We start from the raw sequence: 20,818 nt of genomic DNA, 5'->3' as shown, positions 1-20,818 counted from the left end.
ACGGGGAAAAAACGACAGGTGCAAACAAGAGTATGAACAGTCACAAAAAGCAATCAGTCCACGGAGATTTATGTAACAAATGGATTTTGCAGCCCTCAAACACAGGAAATAGATGGCTGAAAAAAAACAGATCCTCAGATTGGTGGGGCATGTACTTCGCTACTTTAGATTAGATGAAAAAGAAGAAAATAGGAAGGATAGGGAAAGAAAGGATAGGGAAAGAAAGGATAGGGAAAGGAAGGATAGGGAAAGAAAGGATAGGGAAAGAAAGGATAGGGAAAGAAAGGATAGGGAAAGAAAGGATAGGGAAAGGAAGGATAGGGAAAGAAAGAAGGACAAGGAAAGGAAGAGGACGGACAGGGAAAGGAAGAGGAAGGATAGGGAAAGGAAGGATAGGGAAAGGAAGGATAGGGAAAGGAATGATAGGGAAAGGAAGGATAGGGAAAGAAAGAAGGATAGGGAAAGAAAGAAGGATAGGGAAAGAAAGAAGGATAGGGAAAGAAAGAAGGATAGGGAAAGGAAGGATAGGGAAAGGAAGGATAGGGAAAGGAAGGATAGGGAAAGGAATGATAGGGAAAGGAGGAGGAAGGACAGGGAAAGGAAGAGGACGGACAGGGAAAGGAAGAGGAAGGATAGGGAAAGGAAGGATAGGGAAAGGAAGGATAGGGAAAGGAAGAAGGGGGATAGGGAAAGGACGGATAGGGAAAGGAAGAAGGGGGATAGGGAAAGGAAGGATAGGGAAAGGAAGAGGACGGAATGGGAAAGGTTGAGGAAGAATAGGGAATGGAAGCCATTTGAGAATACTGAGAGGGTGAGTCGAGCATGGAGCATTGTTTTATCTCCCAGCTTCCTCAGCTCTGCATATCCAGACTGAAGGAATCAAGGGATATTATCAGATCTGGTTGATTTATCAGTGTCCTGCATCTCTAAGCAGTCTGGGGGGCCTGCAGAGGAAATTAAAGTATTAGCCTGGACAGTTGATACACATCGGCTAATCAAGTGACCTTGAGTGAGCTTCATTGTGTGATCGCAAACAATAGTGTGTGCACTTCAAATATTGTGCTGTGTTTGCAGGTCTCTATCACAGGAGGCTGCTGAGGGGAGAACGGCTCATAACAATGGCCGGGAAAAGGAGCAGATGGTTAGCAGGTGTATGATGCCATTCCATGTGTTTGATGTATTTGATACCATTCCACTCATTCCGCGGCAGTCATTACCAAGAGCCCGTCCTCCCCAGTTAAGGTGCCACCAATCTCATGTGGTCTCTATAATAATATTAGTGTGTTTGTGTGTGGGCGCGAGATAGGGTAGGGCAGTACCCAGATTTGCACACCTTCATACCGTTCCTGTACCATACCGGGGTATACTGTGTTACCCCAGACATATTAGTTTCTCTCCAACCAAGAAATGGAAACATTATCATTTTCACTTTTACAATCCTATCACTTAAAATTGTCCTGCAATAACTAGGACCAATAATTACATGTTTTATTTGCTTATGTCGTGGAATTATCAGAATTTGTTGGTAACATTTGTAAGATGTTTAATATTCATCAAATGTGTGTAAGTTACTTCTCATAAGAATGTATTTTGTTGTACTATAGTGGTGGCCATTGGCAGTTATCTGTTCTATGTCAGGACTAAGTTGCATGGGCCACATGAGAGGGGAGAGGTCAAAGTGTCATCATGTGTAAACATATCTTTTACTCCTTACCTTTCCCAGTGGGGAAAGGAGGGGTTGCAGTGTCTGGAATCATTCTATGCTCCCTCTTTGTTGACCTGTAGGGTCAGTCTCCTATCTGTGAGTTTGTCCAGGAGGTTGTATTTTGAGTTGGTTGTATATAAATGACAATTTGATATATGCCTGTTGATATCGAGGATTTGGTTTATGGTTCTGAGGTTTGGGAAAGGAGACAAAGCTAAACGATGAGTTATGTTTATGCTGTCTGACTATGTGTGTCTTTGCTATTAAAGGAACTCCGTTGCATTGTAAGGGGACTCTCAGAAAATTCACTGGGGAGACACTGAATTTATCTGAGAGTCACAGGATTGTGATAAGAGCTTATATAATTAAAGATAGACTTTGATAACTAACTCTGACGTGTGTGTGTGTGGTTTGCTCCCATGATTTGGTAAATAGAGGAAATTTCCACGACACTTAGTCGACACTTTGCGGGCCTCAGGCAAATTCCTGTACATTGCAAAGTTCAAAATGTATACAGAGAACTCAGGGACTTTAAGAGGGGCCATTTCTCCACTGTGCTACTTAGCATTTCTATTAGTCAATCTGGGACTCATTATTTACCCAATTGATCACTGTGTGGGCTGCTCTCATGCAGATTCCCCCTGGAAGTGCTATGGTGACTCACAGGGGACCAACCAGCTGACCAAATACCAGCCAATAAGGGCAGCAGTCCAATAAGCCAATGATTCACCAGCACAACAGAAATGCCAGCAACAAAGAAACACACAGACAGTTTAACTTACGCATCACATGGACAAGTCTGTTCCTCCTCCAGAAGAGATGAATTCATTTTTGATATGGTGCATTGTACATTCCATGCCTACACTCACAGTAAGCACACACCCACAAACACACATACAGTTGTGGTCAAATATTTTGGCACCCTTGCACGATTCACAAATTCTTCTAAAATAAGACACTTAAAAAACCTTAGGTGTTCACACGTGTATTTCTTTGAATTAGAACTGCACAGGACCAAGAAAGAAAAAAATCTAAACAGAAATTTTTCTCTTCAAGTAAAAAAAAAAAAAAATGGCCTGGACTAACTTATAAAATATTCTAATTAATTTTGTTGGAGGCGAGTGATTCTCGTTTTTGTGTAATCTATCTCACCTGTGGTAAGTTGCAGGTGCCTACAGGGTAAAAATTGCCATTCAACCAGTTTTGAAAAGAGAAATCAGAACATTCTGCTCCATTGCACTGCATTGTAAAGTGCAGATTTTTGACCGCAACTGCATATAAAAAACATATTATAAAAACCCACTGACTTGTGCTTCCTCAGAGAGAGACCCATGTGCTGCCTCATCTGCTGCAGGCCATGGTAGTCTGTGTAGATGAGGTCAAAGGGCAGAGGTCCTGTCAGGGGGCAGCTTCCTCTTCCAGGGGGGACCCCAAGAAACCTGCACACACACACACACACACAGAAGCTCGGCTTAGATACCGCAAACATGTCACAACACAACTTCATCACTGTACATACAGTACCAGTACCAAAAGTTTGGACACACCTACTCATTCAAGGGTTTTTCTTTATTTTTACAATTTTCTCCATTGTATTATAATAGTGAAGACATCACAACTATGAAATAACACATATGGAATCATGTAGTAACCAAAAAATTGTTAAACAAATCAAAATATATTTGATTTTTGAGGTTCTTCAAAGTAGCCACCCTTGGCCTTGATGACAGCTTTGCATACTCTTGGCATGTGTCACTTCATAGGTTTGATGTCTTCACATTTATTCTACAATGTAGAAAATAGTAAAAAGAAAGAAAACCCCTTGAATGAGTAGGTGTGTCCAAACATTTGAATGGTACTGTATGTCCACTGTCAATATGAGAGGAATGTATATTAACAATCAACACGGAGAATGACAACAGACTTGGAAAATAAATACTACACATTGTCCAGTTCCCTATAATATAAGTAAGACTGTATATCCACACAATGAAGGGAACCAGACACGGTAAAAAAGCAGATGAAATACTCTGCTCCTGTAAAAAGCAGGGACATACTCTGCTCCTGTAAAAAGCAGGGACATACTCTGCTCCTGTAAAAAGCAGGGACATACTCTGCTCCTATAAAAAGCAGGGACATACTCTGCTCCTGTAAAAAGCAGGGACATACTCTGCTCCTATAAAAAGCAGGGACATACTCTGCTCCTATAAAAAGCAGGGACATACTCTGCTCCTATAAAAAGCAGGGACATACTCTGCTCCTATAAAAAGCAGGGACATACTCTGCTCCTATAAAAAGCAGGGACATACTCTGCTCCTATAAAAAGCAGGGACATACTCTGCTCCTATAAAAAGCAGGGACATACTCTGCTCCTGTAAAAAGCAGGGACATACTCTGCTCCTATAAAAAGCAGGGACATACTCTGCTCCTGTAAAAAGCAGGGACATACTCTGCTCCTGTAAAAAGCAGGGACATACTCTGCTCCTGTAAAAAGCAGGGACATACTCTGCTCCTGTAAAAAGCAGGGACATACTCTGCTCCTGTAAAAAGCAGGGACATACTCTGCTCCTGTAAAAAGCAGGGACATACTCTGCTCCTGTAAAAAGCAGGGACATACTCTGCTCCTGTAAAAAGCAGGGACATACTCTGCTCCTGTAAAAAGCAGGGACATACTCTGCTCCTATAAAAAGCAGGGACATACTCTGCTCCTATAAAAAGCAGGGACATACTCTGCTCCTATAAAAAGCAGGGACATACTCTGCTCCTGTAAAAAGCAGGGACATACTCTGCTCCTATAAAAAGCAGGGACATACTCTGCTCCTATAAAAAGCAGGGACATACTCTGCTCCTGTAAAAAGCAGGGACATACTCTGCTCCTGTAAAAAGCAGGGACATACTCTGCTCCTGTAAAAAGCAGGGACATACTCTGCTCCTGTAAAAAGCAGGGACATACTCTGCTCCTGTAAAAAGCAGGGACATACTCTGCTCCTGTAAAAAGCAGGGACATACTCTGCTCCTGTAAAAAGCAGCTGAAATACTCTGCTCCTATAAAAAACAGGGACATACTCTGCTCCTATAAAAAGCAGGGACATACTCTGCTCCTGTAAAAAGCAGGGACATACTCTGCTCCTGTAAAAAGCAGGGACATACTCTGCTCCTGTAAAAAGCAGCTGAAATACTCTGCTCCTATAAAAAACAGGGACATACTCTGCTCCTATAAAAAGCAGGGACATACTCTGCTCCTGTAAAAAGCAGGGACATACTCTGCTCCTGTAAAAAGCAGGGACATACTCTGCTCCTGTAAAAAGCAGGGACATACTCTGCTCCTGTAAAAAGCAGCTGAAATACTCTGCTCCTATAAAAAACAGGGACATACTCTGCTCCTATAAAAAGCAGGGACATACTCTGCTCCTGTAAAAAGCAGCTGAAATACTCTGCTCCTGTAAAAAGCAGGGACATACTCTGCTCCTGTAAAAAGCTGGGACATACTCTGCTCCTATAAAAAGCAGGGACATGCTCTGATCCTATAAAAAGCGGGGACATACTCTGCTCCTGTAAAAAGCAGCGGAAATACTCTGCTCCTATAAAAAGCAGGGACATACTCTGCTCCTATAAAAAGCAGGGACATACTCTGCTCCTATAAAAAGCAGGGACATACTCTGCTCCTGTAAAAAGCAGGGACATACTCTGCTCCTGTAAAAAGCAGGGACATACTCTGCTCCTATAAAAAGCAGGGACATACTCTGCTCCTATAAAAAGCAGGGACATACTCTGCTCCTATAAAAAGCAGGGACATACTCTGCTCCTGTAAAAAGCAGGGACATACTCTGCTCCTGTAAAAAGCAGCTGAAATACTCTGCTCCTATAAAAAGCAGGGACATACTCTGCTCCTGTAAAAAGCAGGGGCATACTCTGCTCCTGTAAAAAGCAGGGGCATACTCTGCTCCTGTAAAAAGCAGGGACATACTCTGCTCCTGTAAAAAGCAGGGACATACTCTGCTCCTGTAAAAAGCAGGGACATACTCTGCTCCTATAAAAAGCAGGGACATACTCTGCTCCTATAAAAAGCAGGGACATACTCTGCTCCTATAAAAAGCAGGGACATACTCTGCTCCTATAAAAAGCAGGGACATACTCTGCTCCTATAAAAAGCAGGGACATACTCTGCTCCTATAAAAAGCAGGGACATACTCTGCTCCTGTAAAAAGCAGGGACATACTCTGCTCCTGTAAAAAGCAGGGACATACTCTGCTCCTATAAAAAGCAGGGACATACTCTGCTCCTATAAAAAGCAGGGACATACTCTGCTCCTATAAAAAGCAGGGACATACTCTGCTCCTGTAAAAAGCAGGGACATACTCTGCTCCTGTAAAAAGCAGCTGAAATACTCTGCTCCTATAAAAAGCAGGGACATACTCTGCTCCTGTAAAAAGCAGGGGCATACTCTGCTCCTGTAAAAAGCAGGGGCATACTCTGCTCCTGTAAAAAGCAGGGACATACTCTGCTCCTGTAAAAAGCAGGGACATACTCTGCTCCTGTAAAAAGCAGGGACATACTCTGCTCCTATAAAAAGCAGGGACATACTCTGCTCCTATAAAAAGCAGGGACATACTCTGCTCCTATAAAAAGCAGGGACATACTCTGCTCCTATAAAAAGCAGGGACATACTCTGCTCCTATAAAAAGCAGGGACATACTCTGCTCCTATAAAAAGCAGGGACATACTCTGCTCCTATAAAAAGCAGGGACATACTCTGCTCCTATAAAAAGCAGGGACATACTCTGCTCCTATAAAAAGCAGGGACATACTCTGCTCCTGTAAAAAGCAGGGACATACTCTGCTCCTATAAAAAGCAGGGACATACTCTGCTCCTGTAAAAAGCAGGGACATACTCTGCTCCTGTAAAAAGCAGGGACATACTCTGCTCCTGTAAAAAGCAGGGACATACTCTGCTCCTGTAAAAAGCAGGGACATACTCTGCTCCTGTAAAAAGCAGGGACATACTCTGCTCCTGTAAAAAGCAGGGACATACTCTGCTCCTGTAAAAAGCAGGGACATACTCTGCTCCTGTAAAAAGCAGGGACATACTCTGCTCCTGTAAAAAGCAGGGACATACTCTGCTCCTGTAAAAAGCAGGGACATACTCTGCTCCTGTAAAAAGCAGGGACATACTCTGCTCCTGTAAAAAGCAGGGACATACTCTGCTCCTATAAAAAGCAGGGACATACTCTGCTCCTATAAAAAGCAGGGACATACTCTGCTCCTGTAAAAAGCAGGGACATACTCTGCTCCTATAAAAAGCAGGGACATACTCTGCTCCTATAAAAAGCAGGGACATACTCTGCTCCAGTAAAAAGCAGGGACATACTCTGCTCCTGTAAAAAGCAGGGACATACTCTGCTCCTGTAAAAAGCAGGGACATACTCTGCTCCTGTAAAAAGCAGGGACATACTCTGCTCCTGTAAAAAGCAGGGACATACTCTGCTCCTGTAAAAAGCAGCTGAAATACTCTGCTCCTATAAAAAACAGGGACATACTCTGCTCCTATAAAAAGCAGGGACATACTCTGCTCCTGTAAAAAGCAGGGACATACTCTGCTCCTGTAAAAAGCAGGGACATACTCTGCTCCTGTAAAAAGCAGCTGAAATACTCTGCTCCTATAAAAAACAGGGACATACTCTGCTCCTATAAAAAGCAGGGACATACTCTGCTCCTGTAAAAAGCAGGGACATACTCTGCTCCTGTAAAAAGCAGGGACATACTCTGCTCCTGTAAAAAGCAGGGACATACTCTGCTCCTGTAAAAAGCAGCTGAAATACTCTGCTCCTGTAAAAAGCAGGGACATACTCTGCTCCTGTAAAAAGCTGGGACATACTCTGCTCCTATAAAAAGCAGGGACATGCTCTGATCCTATAAAAAGCGGGGACATACTCTGCTCCTGTAAAAAGCAGCGGAAATACTCTGCTCCTATAAAAAGCAGGGACATACTCTGCTCCTATAAAAAGCAGGGACATACTCTGCTCCTATAAAAAGCAGGGACATACTCTGCTCCTGTAAAAAGCAGGGACATACTCTGCTCCTGTAAAAAGCAGGGACATACTCTGCTCCTATAAAAAGCAGGGACATACTCTGCTCCTATAAAAAGCAGGGACATACTCTGCTCCTATAAAAAGCAGGGACATACTCTGCTCCTGTAAAAAGCAGGGACATACTCTGCTCCTGTAAAAAGCAGCTGAAATACTCTGCTCCTATAAAAAGCAGGGACATACTCTGCTCCTATAAAAAGCAGGGACATACTCTGCTCCTATAAAAAGCAGGGACATACTCTGCTCCTGTAAAAAGCAGGGACATACTCTGCTCCTGTAAAAAGCAGGGACATACTCTGCTCCTGTAAAAAGCAGGGACAAACTCTGCTTCTGTAAAAAGCAGGGACATACTCTGCTCCTGTAAAAAGCAGGGACATACTCTGATCCTATAAAAAGCAGGGACATACTCTGCTCCTGTAAAAAGCAGCTGAAATACTCTGCTCCTGTAAAAAGCAGGGACATACTCTGCTCCTGTAAAAAGCAGGGACATACTCTGCTCCTGTAAAAAGCAGGGACATACTCTGCTCCTATAAAAAGCGGGGACATACTCTGCTCCTGTAAAAAGCAGCTGAAATACTCTGCTCCTATAAAAAGCAGGGACATACTCTGCTCCTGTAAAAAGCAGCTGAAATAGTCTGCTCCTGTAAAAAGCAGGGACATACTCTGCTCCTGTAAAAAGCAGGGACATACTCTGCTCCTGTAAAAAGCAGGGACATACTCTGCTCCTGTAAAAAGCAGGGACATACTCTGCTCCTATAAAAAGCAGGGACATACTCTGCTCCTGTAAAAAGCAGGGACATACTCTGCTCCTATAAAAAGCAGGGACATACTCTGCTCCTATAAAAAGCAGGGACATACTCTGCTCCTATAAAAAGCAGGGACATACTCTGCTCCTGTAAAAAGCAGGGACATACTCTGCTCCTGTAAAAAGCAGGGACATACTCTGCTCCTGTAAAAAGCAGGGCCATACTCTGCTCCTGTAAAAAGCAGGGCCATACTCTGCTCCTATAAAAAGCAGGGACATACTATGTTGCTGTAAAAAGCTGAAATGCCTTAAGGGGGGTAATTCTAATGCTCTGAAATGGCCTGGAAGTTTCCATAAATGTTGTGTGCCATCTCCCAAGTAGTGTGTGTGAGAGAGAGATGAGGAGCCCCCGCCATCAGAGCTCCCAGGTCTAGTCACGTCAACTAAATGTGTCGAGTGTTAGGGGAATGATACCAGAAGTCTGATAGGTGGAGGTGCAGAAATGTTCCTAATTCAGCCACTGCTTTGCTACTCGCTCTATGTGCAACTAGTAGAGAAATTAAAAGGTGTACGTGTTGCCGTGAGCAATAAAACAAGCAATGCATCTCAGCTCACCTCAAGAGGTCTAAGCTTTTTAGACTTTCCACACTAAAAACTGTATTTTCATGAAAACAATCACTTGCTTGCCAAAATGCAAACAAACACATTTGAATTTATTTCCCTTTGTAAAACCTTCTCTACACCCGCCACCTGGCTCGGAAAAACACCTGCAGTCTTTGTAAAATGGCCAAAGGGATTTTAAATAAATGTTTCAAAACAGAGGGTGGACCTTGCCTGTTATTCACATATTCTGATGTCTGTCACCACAATATTACCTGACTCTCTCATAGGAGTGACTCTCTCAATAACCATTGATGTTGTTGATTATTAAGCCATATCAGTGACCCACAATCACCCCAGAGAGATAACGGATAGGCAGGCAGTATGTACAGGGATATCTAAACACCTGATTTACCATATCAGTGACCCACAATCACCCCAGAGAGATAACGGATAGGCAGGCAGTATGTACAGGGATATCTAAACACCTGATTTACCATATCATTGACCCACAATCACCTCAGAGAGATAACGGATAGGCAGGCAGTATGTACAGGGATATCTAAACACCTGATTTACCATATCATTGCTGTCCGTAATGCATGGCTGAGTAGGGAGAAGCTTCCAAATGACACCCTGTGGAAGAGGTAGTGAGGCATTGGAATGAAAATGACAGCTATCTGCCTCCTATCCAGACTTTTATCTCTCTGGCTGTCAGAAATGCACACAGTTCTACAGCTACAACTTATGCTAATGACCGTAACACCAAGAATTGGAGTCCAGGAAATTGGCCACTCGTTACAATTTCCAGAAATAGCTGGGGGGAAACAATAATGACAGAGTCTTCGTGTTCTCTGACTGACTGTGAAACAGTCTAAGTTTTGCTATTCAGCTCAGGAGCCTCAAATCAAGCACCACACACACACTGACATTAGTCCAGGATACAAGGTAAACGTGTTAATTGCAGGTCTTGATTAATTCCTCCAGATTCCACTTTACAGAGTGGCTAGGTTTCTAATGTTGGAGTGTTCTTCAGATGCAGTGAGATTGCCCTAGTCAGCAGCCAGAGTAATTGCTTCCCTTTGCTAGAGCCGAAGTTTCAGGAGGCTGTCAGACACAAAATGGCCCCTGCAATCAAACAGTTTTTAGCTGAAATATGTGTGCCTCTAAATTATACGATTTTTTTGTGATTGCACAGCAGACGGGAATATTGTCAACACATTGCCTTTTTAAAGGGAGATGGACAGCCTCTGTGGGAGAGGAAATGTAATTGCAGGGGGAGACAGGGAGAGCAGTTCTGTAAATGACATGGTATAAGCAGAGGTAGAGATAATGGTAGCTAAAAGATGAGATGTTATCCACCTCAAAATTCAATGCAACTTATTTTTATACTATCAAACTAGTTGAGTTTGTTGAATAGTTGAATTTGACCCAGATCTGGTCCATACAGCACAACACGTTTGTCCATAATGTGCATTCTGTAGAAACAATCTTGTTGATAACATATTAACCTGATTGCACAGATCTATGTAGATGAAGGATGACAGTGTTTGTGTGGTTGATTTAGATGCTTTGCTGTGTGGTTTTCTGAATGTGTTCCTGCTCACAGCTGTTCTAGCGGGGCTTTGCGATAACAGCAGAAAGGCTTAGACTGCTATTGTATAAACAGTGTGAATAAACAGACACAAACAGTCAACACACACACACACACACCTGCAAATAAAAGCTATCGATTCTGCTTTTGTTTGCTCAACTGATTTAGTCGGAATTGCAAACTGGTGGAAACAGGCACGGTAGAAAGTTCCTCTGCAGTAGATTTGATAATGAGCAGAGAGTCTTTGTCAGCCATCCCTGCTTTAGACTAGAGCTTCATCAGTCAATTGTATTGTCATGACGTTGCCCTCTTTGGACACAGTGAGCACCATCCCCCTACCTCTGCACCATCTCTCTCGGTCTCCTTACACCCAGGCTGCTGTGGTCAGAGAGGTCGTAAATTCCTGGAGGAGACCATCTCCTCATGGCCACCGTATAGAGAGTGAGTTTTCATAGAGAGAACAAAGGAATTTCTTCCACCTCACAGAACTGGAGGTCCAAACAATATTTATGTTCTGGGCCTCCCGAGTGGCGCAGTGGTCTAGGGTACTGCATCGCAGTGCTAGCTGTGCCACCAGAGACTCTGGGTTCGCGCCCAGGCTTTGTCGCAGCCGGCCGCGACCGGGAGGTCCGTGGGGTGTCTCATCGCGCACTAGCGACTCCTGTGGCAGGCCAGGCGCAGTGCACGCTAACCAGGTCGCCAGGTGCACAGTGTTTCCTACGACATATTGGTGCGGCTGGCTTCCGGGTTGGATGCGCGCTGTGTTAAGAAGCAGTGCGGCTTGGTTGGGTTGTGATTCGGAGGACGCATGGCTTTCGACCTTCGTCTCTCCCGAGCCCGTACGGGAGTTGTAGCGATGAGACAAGATAGTAACTACTAACAATTGGATACCACGAAATTGGGGAGAAAAGGGGGGTAAAATTCAACAACAAAAAATATATGTATTTATGTTCTGGAGAAGGTATAAAAGATCGGTGAAGAATCCAGCTACGAACTGGTCCGTTTGGTACAATTTTGTGAAACTCATGAGAGACAATACCGTAACGCTGTTTATACAATAGCCTCAGTTATGAGGCTTACATCTAGTTGTTGTACAAAATGAATGAGTAAAGATTATACTATTTGTGAAATGACGGGTGCTATGTAATGATGTTAATGTGAGAGAATTGTATTTCTGTTTAAAATTTCACTAAGTCATTGGCACACTCCCAGGGGCACAGACATGACCTGGCGTCATGAGAACACCCCCAGGGGCACAGACATGACCTGGCGTCATGAGAACACCCCCAGGGGCACAGACATGACCTGGTGTCATGAGAACACCCCCAGGGGCACAGACATGACCTGGTGTCATGAGAACACTCCCAGGGGCACAGACATGACCTGGTGTCATGAGAACACTCCCAGGGGCACAGACAGGACCTGGCGTCATGAGAACACCCCCAGGGGCACAGACATAACCTGGCGTCACAAGAACACCCCCAGGGGCACAGACATGACCTGGCGTCATGAGAACACCCCCAGGGGCAGACAGGACCTGGCGTCATGAGAACACCCCCAGGGGCAGACAGGACCTGGCGTCATGAGAACACTCCCAGGGGCACAGACAGGACCTGGCGTCATGAGAACACCCCCAGGGGCACAGACAGGACCTGGCGTCATGAGAACACTCCCAGGGGCACAGACAGGACCTGGCGTCATGAGAACACCCCCAGGGGCAGACAGGACCTGGCGTCATGAGACAGCCCTTTTCTATGTTCTGAATAAAAACCCCACCTCCGGTTTTCTGTCACTAGACCAGCTTACCTCGATAACGAGAGGGCCAAGGTTTGAGACCAGACCAGTACCTCTATCACAGAGGGAAATAAGGGTTTGAATAGATTGCTGAATCTTTTAACCATCCCACGTGGTTAAACTCTTAGACTATCGATAGCGACAGAATAAGGACAAGTCTTTGATATGAATTACTAGTCTGCAGCTAGGAATTCGGTAGCATTGAACGTGAAGAACGACAACCGCCAAAACAACTATTCTATAACGACATGAATGAATGTCACTCTGAACTAGCCATTATAACACACAGAGAGAGAGAGAGAGACAGAGACAGAGACAGAGACAGAGAGAGAGAGAGAGAGAGAGAGAGGACAAACTCTCCAACAGAAACAAACTTTTCAACAGAGATCCCGACGACACACTGAGGGTAAATATATATATGAATTTCAATTATTCCCGAATGAGTGAGCGTTCATGTGCAAAGGATTAGCATTTCAATTGTTATAATTATCAACTTTGTGGTGTCTCATCTCAGTTGACCCCACTTCCTTTCTGTCCAAGTTATATTAGGAAAATTCTAACTTTGTAATCTGAATATTTTTCTTGGTGCCCAGACGTCCTAGTTAATTACAGTTACATGATTAATCAGCTTAATCGTGTAACAATAATTACAGAGAGTTATTTGATAAATAGTTTTAATGATGGCAAAGACACAACAGTATAAAAGGCACACAAAAACAAAAAAGGGGTCTTCACTCAAGAATGGATTCAAATCTCTTTGCCTGCACCTCACTCAAGAATACAGAGCACTAGTCAAGCCACTTGTATGGATGTATGCCTGTGTGTGCATCCAAACAGCACCCAAACACAAGCCTTGTACACTTCACCTGACTGAAATTTATCTTATTGCAGTGTGGGCCTGCATAGTAACCCAAAGACCTACAGTAAAATCATACCCTGTGTCTGGCATTCAAATAACTCAACTTGGACAGTTTGCATTTTTGTCGGGTAGTGTCATGTTTTACTATTGGAAATGAACACGCCAGGCTTAATTTCAAGCCTGACTGCTCCTAAATGGGGTGATTTGCCCCCACTATGGTCTACTGTGGCAAACTTTCACTCCCAAAATGGCATTGGCATGCCTCACCCTTCTCTGTGTGTGTGTGTGTGTGTGTGTGTGTGTGTGTGTGTGTGTGTGTGTGTGTGTGTGTGTGTGTGTGTGTGTGTGTGTAGAGGGATTTGCTCTGTATTTTATTAAGGACAGATATACTATAGCAAAGTCAGAATGGTCAATCTAATACACCCCCACAAGGGAAGTGAAGGAGCTGTGAGACATTCTCTCACCTTGAAAAGCTAGAGAAGTAATTTAACCTCACCATGGCTCAAGCAGTGACATACCTACCTTCCCCGGGGACAACAGTAGATTTAACAATATACAGCTTTCTATTCGATTTTATATTATGACACATGTAGTGTATCTGACAGCAACATACTGTTCTAAATACTGTGGCTTCACCTGTGTATAGGGCCTTGTATCATGTAAAAATCTTCCCTGCGTGAAAAAGTTCCCAATCGTTCCGATTGTGACATCATGTTGTAAAATTCCATACAGCGTCAAAATGTTCCCAGTTTAAGAATTAAAAGGCTGAGCTCGTTCGGATGTCTCTCTAACACACCCATGACACCTTGCAGCAGTTCAGACAGGTGGAACTCATCTAACCCACTGAAAAGTGGCATTTACAACCTTGAATATCAATATTGTATTAGTCACATGCTTTGTAAACAACAGGTGTGGACAACAGTGAAATGCTTACCTTCCCAACAACGCAGAGAGAAAGAAAATAGTGAAATAATAGAAAAGTTAAACACGTAATAATAAAAGTAATAATAAATACACAATGAGTGACAACTTGGCTATATACACAGTACCAGTACCGAGTCGATGTGCAGGGGTATGAGGTCATTGAGGTAGATATTTAAATAAACTAGGAATAAAAAACATATAAAACAGTAGCAGAAGCATATGTGATAAGTCAAAGTTCAATGCAGATAGTTAAATAGTTAACCACATCGCTACCCGGACTAACTATTTAGCAGTCTTATGGCTTGGGGGTAGAAGCTATTCAGGGTCCTGTTGTTTCCAAAATTGGTGAATCAGCACAGCTTGCAGTGCGGTAGCACAGAGAACAGTCTATGACTTAGATGTCTTGAGTCTGACAATTTTTAGGGCTTTCTACTGACACCGCCTGGTATAGTTGTCCTGGATGGCAGCTAGCTCGAGTCCAGTGATGTACTGGCCTGTAAGCACTACCCTCTGTAGCGCCTTATAGTCTGGTGCCAAGCAGTTGCAATACCAAGTGGTGATGCAGCTCTAGAACTTTCAAAGAATCTGAGGACCCATGCCAAATCTTTTCAGCCTCCTGAGGGGGAAAGAGGTATTGTTGTGCCCTCATCATGACTGGGTTGGTGTGTACATCCTTAGCTATGTGGACACCGAGGAACTTGAAGTTCTCGACACACTCTACTACAAGCCCCGTTGATGTGAATGGGGGCGTGTTCGGCCCTCCATTCCCTGTAGTCCACAATCAGGTCTTTTGTCTTGCTGACATTGAGGGAGAGGTTTTACTCCTGGCACCCCACTGCCAAGTCTCTGACCTCCTCCCTATAGGTTCTCATCCTCGTCAGTGATCAGGCCTACCACCGTTGTGTCACCAAAAACATAATGATGGTGTTGGAGTTGTGTGCAGCCACACAGTCGTGGGTGAACAGGGAGTACAGGAGTGGACTAAGCACGCATCCCTGAGGGGCCCCCGTGTTGAGGGTCTGCGTGGCGGATGTGATGTTGCCTACCCTCACCGCCTGGGGAGGCCTGTTAGGAAGTCCAGGATCCAGTTGCAGAGAGAGGTGTTCAATCCCAGGGTCCTTAGCGATGAGCTTGGAAGGCACTTTGGTCTTGAACGCTAAGCTGTAGTCAATAAACAGCATTCTCACATAGGTGTTCCTCTTGCACAGGTGAGAAAGGGCAGTGTGGATGGCAGTGTGGAGTGCAATAGAGATCCCCTCATTTGTGGATCTGTTGGAGTGGTATGCAAATTGGAGTAGCTCCAAGGTGTCTGGGATGATGGTGTTGATGTGAGCCATGACCAGCCAAGCATTTCATGCCTACAGATGTGAGTGCTACAGGGCGATAGTCATTTAGACAGGTAACCTTGGCGTTCTTGGGCACAGGTATGGTGGTCTGCTTGAACATGTACAGTATGTATTACAGACTGGGTCAGAGAGTGAAAATGTCAATGAAGACACTTGCCAGCTGGTCAGCACATGCTCTGAGTATGCATCCTGGTAATCCATTTGGCCCTGCGGCCTTGTGAATGTTAACCTGTTTAAAGGTCTTACTCACATTGGCTACGGAGAGAGTGATCACACAGTCATCCAGAACAGCTGGTGCTCTCATGCATGGTTCAGTGTTGTTTGCCTCGAAGCAAGCATAGAAGGCATTCAGCTCGTCTGGTAGGCTCGTGTCACAGAGGAGCTCTTGGCTGGGTTTCCCTTTGTACTCCGTTATAGTTTGCAAGCCCTGCCACATCCGACAAGCATCAGAGCCTATTCGATCTGTTGTATTGACGCATTTCCTGTTTGATGGTTCATCGGAGGGCATAGCGGGATTTCTCATAAGCGTCCGGATTAGTGTCCCGCTCCTTGAAAGCGTCAGCTCTAGCTTTTAGCACATTGCGGGGATTGCCTTTAATCCCTCTTCTGGTTGGGATATGTGCATACGTACATACGGTCACTGTGGGGATGTCATTGTGCACTTATTAATGAAGCCGGTGACTGATGTGGTAAACTTCTCAATGCCATCAGATAAATCCCGGAATATATTCCAGTCTGTGCTAGCAAAACAGTCCTGTAGCTTAGCAGCCGCTTCACGGACCACTGGTACTTCCTGTTTGAGTTTTTATTTAAAGCATGAATCGGGAGGATTAAGTCATGGTCAGATTAGCCAAATGGGGGGTGAGGGACAGCTTTGTATGTGTTTCTGTGTGTGGAGTAAAGGTGATCTAGAGTTTTTTTGCCTCTAGTTGCACAAGTGACATGCTGGTAGAAATTAGGTAAGAGGGATTTCAGTTTTCCTGCATTAAAATAACTTGCCACTAGGAGCACCATTTCTGGATGACCATTTTCTTGTTTGCTTATGGCCATATACAGCTTGTTAAGTGTGGTCTTAATGCCAGCATTGGTTTGATGTGGTAAATAGACAGCTACGAAAAATATAGGTGAAAACTCTTGCTAAATAGAGTTTACAGCTGATCATGAGGTATTCTTACCCAGGAGAGCAGAATCTTTAATATTACAGATCGCGTGCCAACTGTTGTTAACAAAGAGACACGCACCTCCCTCTTTGAGTTTACCCGACACCGTCGTTCTGTCCTGCCGATGCATAGAAAAAAACTGCTAAATGTATATTTTCCATGTCCTAGTTCAGCCATAACTCAGAGAAAGACATATTACAGTTCTTCAGGTCCCATTGAACGTATAGTCTCGAATGGAACTCATCCAGTTTGTTCTCCAGTGATTGTACGTTCGCCAATAGAACGGAGGTACTGTATTTATTAGAACATATAAAACAATGATTTAAGGGATAGATCAGATAAAAGATGTGGTGTGATAATGTGAGAACAAATGTATAATAATTGCATTGTGTGACCCCATGAGGCAGTATTGCACACAAATGCACTAAATCTTCTGTGTTCAGGGCTTTAATTGGATATATGCAAATCCCTGCACACTTGGAGAGAACAGGGGGATTACATTTGCAGTTATGGAGCTGAAAATGAGCAGCAGTTGAATAAAAAGCAACACATGCACACGAACAAACACACACACACACTAGAGTCTGACACACACACTAGAGGAAAGACATCTGGGGCTGACTGTCCTGCTGAGAGTTGGTCAGGAGTGGGAGAGAGTAGGTGAAGAAAGGGGGAGGGAGGGAGAGAGAAGGAGCGGAAGAAGAGAGGAGGGGAGGATGGACTGGCACCCCATGAGAAAAGAACCAGCTACATGCACCAGGCCATCTTGGTGTATCCCACTGAGTGGACTGGCCACCTGCACCGTGCTGCCAGATATCAGAGCGAGAACCTTATACTGTAGCTGAGCAGAAGTCTATCTAACAGAGAGGAGGAAGTCAGACGGTGAGGAGAATTGGCCGTGGCAGATGCCGTGCCACATTCACAGGAAGGAGGCCGGGGTGAGGCCATGGGGTGCAGAGGGCTCAGTGTGGAAGAAAAGAAACAGGCAGAGAGAGGGTAGTGGCAGTGTGGAGACCTGCTTGGCAGAGCAGAACCAGGCAGAGTAATGAGCCAGTTGCGAGAGTTGGGCATAAGAGACTGAGAAGCTGCCTCCTTCAACAACAAAAGCACAGCTTCCTCTTAATGTGGAACACCCACTTGTTATGCTATTTCCGCACTTTTATTCACTGATTGCTTATTGTTAGTGTTGAATGTCGACCGCCCACTTTTTGGCTCTGTACAGTCAGTCCTGTGAGTCAAAACCTCAATGTGGAGAAGACTGAGTGGAGCTAGCAGACACTACTGCAGCTACTGTGAACTGTGTTTGAGCTCTCCTGCTCCATGTCGACTGCAGGATATATACAGTATACAACGGCTGTTCATATTTGGTCCTATTTTTCAAAATACAGGGTGTGTCCAATTAAATGTCACAATGTTCAGGGACAGCATGAGAGAGCCCCAGCAAGCCAGTGGAGAAGACTGAGTGGAGCTAGCAGGAGCTAGTGTCTGCTAGCTCCACTCAGTCTTCTCCACTGGCTTGCTGGGGCTCTCTCATGCTGTCCCTGGAGGGGGTGCGTCACCTGAGTGGGTTGATTCACTGTTGTGGTCATCCTGTCTGGGTTGGCGCCCCCCCCCCCCCTTGGGTTGTGCCGTGGCGGAGATCTTTGTGGGCTATACTCAGCCTTGTCTCAGGATGGTAAGTTGGTGGTTGAAGATATCCCTCTAGTGGTGTGGGGGCTGTGCTTTGGCAAAGTGGGTGGGGTTATATCCTTCCTGTTTGGCCCTGTCCGGGGGTGTCCTCGGATGGGGCCACAGTGTCTCCTGACCCCTCCTGTCTCAGCCTCCAGTATTTATGCTGCAGTAGTTTATGTGTCGGGGGGCTGGGGTCAGTTTGTTATATCTGGAGTACTTCTCCTGTCCTATTCGGTGTCCTGTGTGAATCTAAGTGTGCGTTCTCTAATTCTCTCCTCTCTCTTTCTTTCTCTCTCTCGGAGGACCTGAGCCCTAGGACCATGCCCCAGGACTACCTGACATGATGACTCCTTGCTGTCCCCAGTCCACCTGGCCATGCTGCTGTTCCAGTTTCAACTGACCTGAGCCCTAGGACCATGCCCCAGGACTACCTGACATGATGACTCCTTGCTGTCCCCAGTCTACCTGGCCATGCTGCTGCTCCAGTTTCAACTTCCACCTGACTGTGCTGCTGCTCTAGTTTCAACTGTTCTGCCTTATTATTATTCGACCATGCTGGTCATTTATGAACATTGAACATCTTGACCATGTTCTGTTATAATCTCCACCCGGCACAGCCAGAAGAGGACTGGCCACCCCACATAGCCTGGTTCCTCTCTAGGTTTCTTCCTAGGTATTGGCCTTTCTAGGGAGTTTTTCCTAGCCACTGTGCTTCTCCACCTGCATTGCTTGCTGTTTGGGGTTTTAGGCTGGGTTTCTGTACAGCACTTTGAGATATCAGCTGATGTACGAAGGGCTATATAAATAAATTTGATTTGATTTGATTTGATTCAAGTGGAACAAATCAAAGAGCAATGTTACAATGTAAACTCAGCAAAAAAATAAATGTCCTCTCACTGTCAACTGCGTTCATTTTCAGCAAACTTAACATGTGTAAATATTCGTATGAACATAACAAGATTCAACAACTGAGACATAAACTGAACAAGTTCCACAGACATGTGACTACCAGAAATTGAATAATGTGTCCCTGAACAAGGGGGGGTCAAAATCAGTATCTGGTGTGGCCACCAGCTGCATTAAGTACTGCAGTGCACCTCCACCTCTTGGACTGTACCAGATTTGCCAGTTCTTGCTGTGAGATGTTACCCCACTTCCACCAAGGGACCTGCAAGTTCCCGGACATTTCTGGGGGGAATGACCCTAGCCCTCACCCCCGATCCAACATGTCCCAGACGTGCTCAATGGGATTGAGATCTGGGCTCTTTGCTGGCCATGGTAGAACACTGACATTCCTGTCTTGCAGGAAATCACACACAGAACGAGCAGTATGGCTGGTGGCATTGTCATGCTGGGCCTGCAGGAAGGGTACCACATGAGGAAGGAGGATGTCTTCCCTGTAACGCACAGCATTGAGATTGTCTGCAATGACAACAAGCTCAGTCCGATAATGCTGTGACACACCACCCCAGACCATGACGGACCCTCCACCTCCAAATCTATCCCGCTCCAGGGTACAGGCCTCGGTGTAATGCCTCCTTGCAGCATGCCATACGGTACGTTCACGCAGATGAGCAGGGACCCTGGGCACCTTTCTTTTGCTGTTTTTCAGAGTCAGTAGAAATGCCTCTTTAGCGTCCTACATTTTCATAACTGTGACCTTAATTGCCTACCGTCTGTAAGCTCTTAGTGTCTTAATGACCGTTCCACAGGTGCATGTTGATTAATTGTTTATGGTTCATTGAACAAGAATGGGAAACAGTGTTAACCTCAGTGTTAAACAGGTTAAACCCTTTACAATTAAGATCTGTGAAGTTATTTGGATTTATACAAATTATCCTGAAAAAGGGACGTTTCTTTTTTTGCCGAGTTTACAATACAGCATTTAGTAGAGGGAACTAGCAGCGATTGCAATATCTTGCATCCATATGTTGCTTACTGTAGCGATTCAAACTGGATGAAAACTGACATGCAACACTCAAAAACACACCATGTAGTCCTTTGCTCTCAATCTCATTTAGGCATCACGCTACGACTCTTGGATGAAGTCGAATCCCTCTCGCTGCAGCTAAATCAAGTCACATGATTCTATCATGTTATCGTGCCGTGACCCAAATGCTTTGATCACTGCGAACGATAAAACTCTGCCCTCAACTCTGATTCTGGAAAAGTGCTGCGCACTGCAACATATTGTAAACACACAGCAATCTGTTTTTAACAGGGATGCTTTAGATTGGCTTTTCAAAGCCGAGAAACAAAAGCACATCTTTGGAAAGGCTGGAGGGTGAGAGAGCGCAGTAGCACTTGCAGGCACACACAGCAGCCCCCATTCTG

The 20,818-nt window shown here is 44.8% G+C and overlaps 1 protein-coding gene across 2 annotated transcripts in view; it reads right to left on the bottom strand.

Moving 5' to 3' along the window:
- The window catches only part of LOC109893537 (alpha-1,6-mannosylglycoprotein 6-beta-N-acetylglucosaminyltransferase B-like), a 90,647-nt gene that overhangs the window by 19,973 nt on the left and 49,856 nt on the right, over window positions 1–20,818 (bottom strand). For both annotated transcript variants that reach the window (XM_031827754.1, XM_031827755.1), the window contains exon 9: window positions 3,013–3,144. In XM_031827754.1, the coding sequence (XP_031683614.1) occupies window positions 3,013–3,144 (132 nt within the window). The remainder of the gene's footprint in view (window positions 1–3,012; window positions 3,145–20,818) is intronic.

This window comes from Oncorhynchus kisutch, linkage group LG6 (genome assembly GCF_002021735.2).
Source record: "Oncorhynchus kisutch isolate 150728-3 linkage group LG6, Okis_V2, whole genome shotgun sequence".
Lineage (NCBI taxonomy): Eukaryota > Metazoa > Chordata > Actinopteri > Salmoniformes > Salmonidae > Oncorhynchus > Oncorhynchus kisutch.
This window is presented reverse-complemented; position numbering and strand designations above follow the sequence as displayed.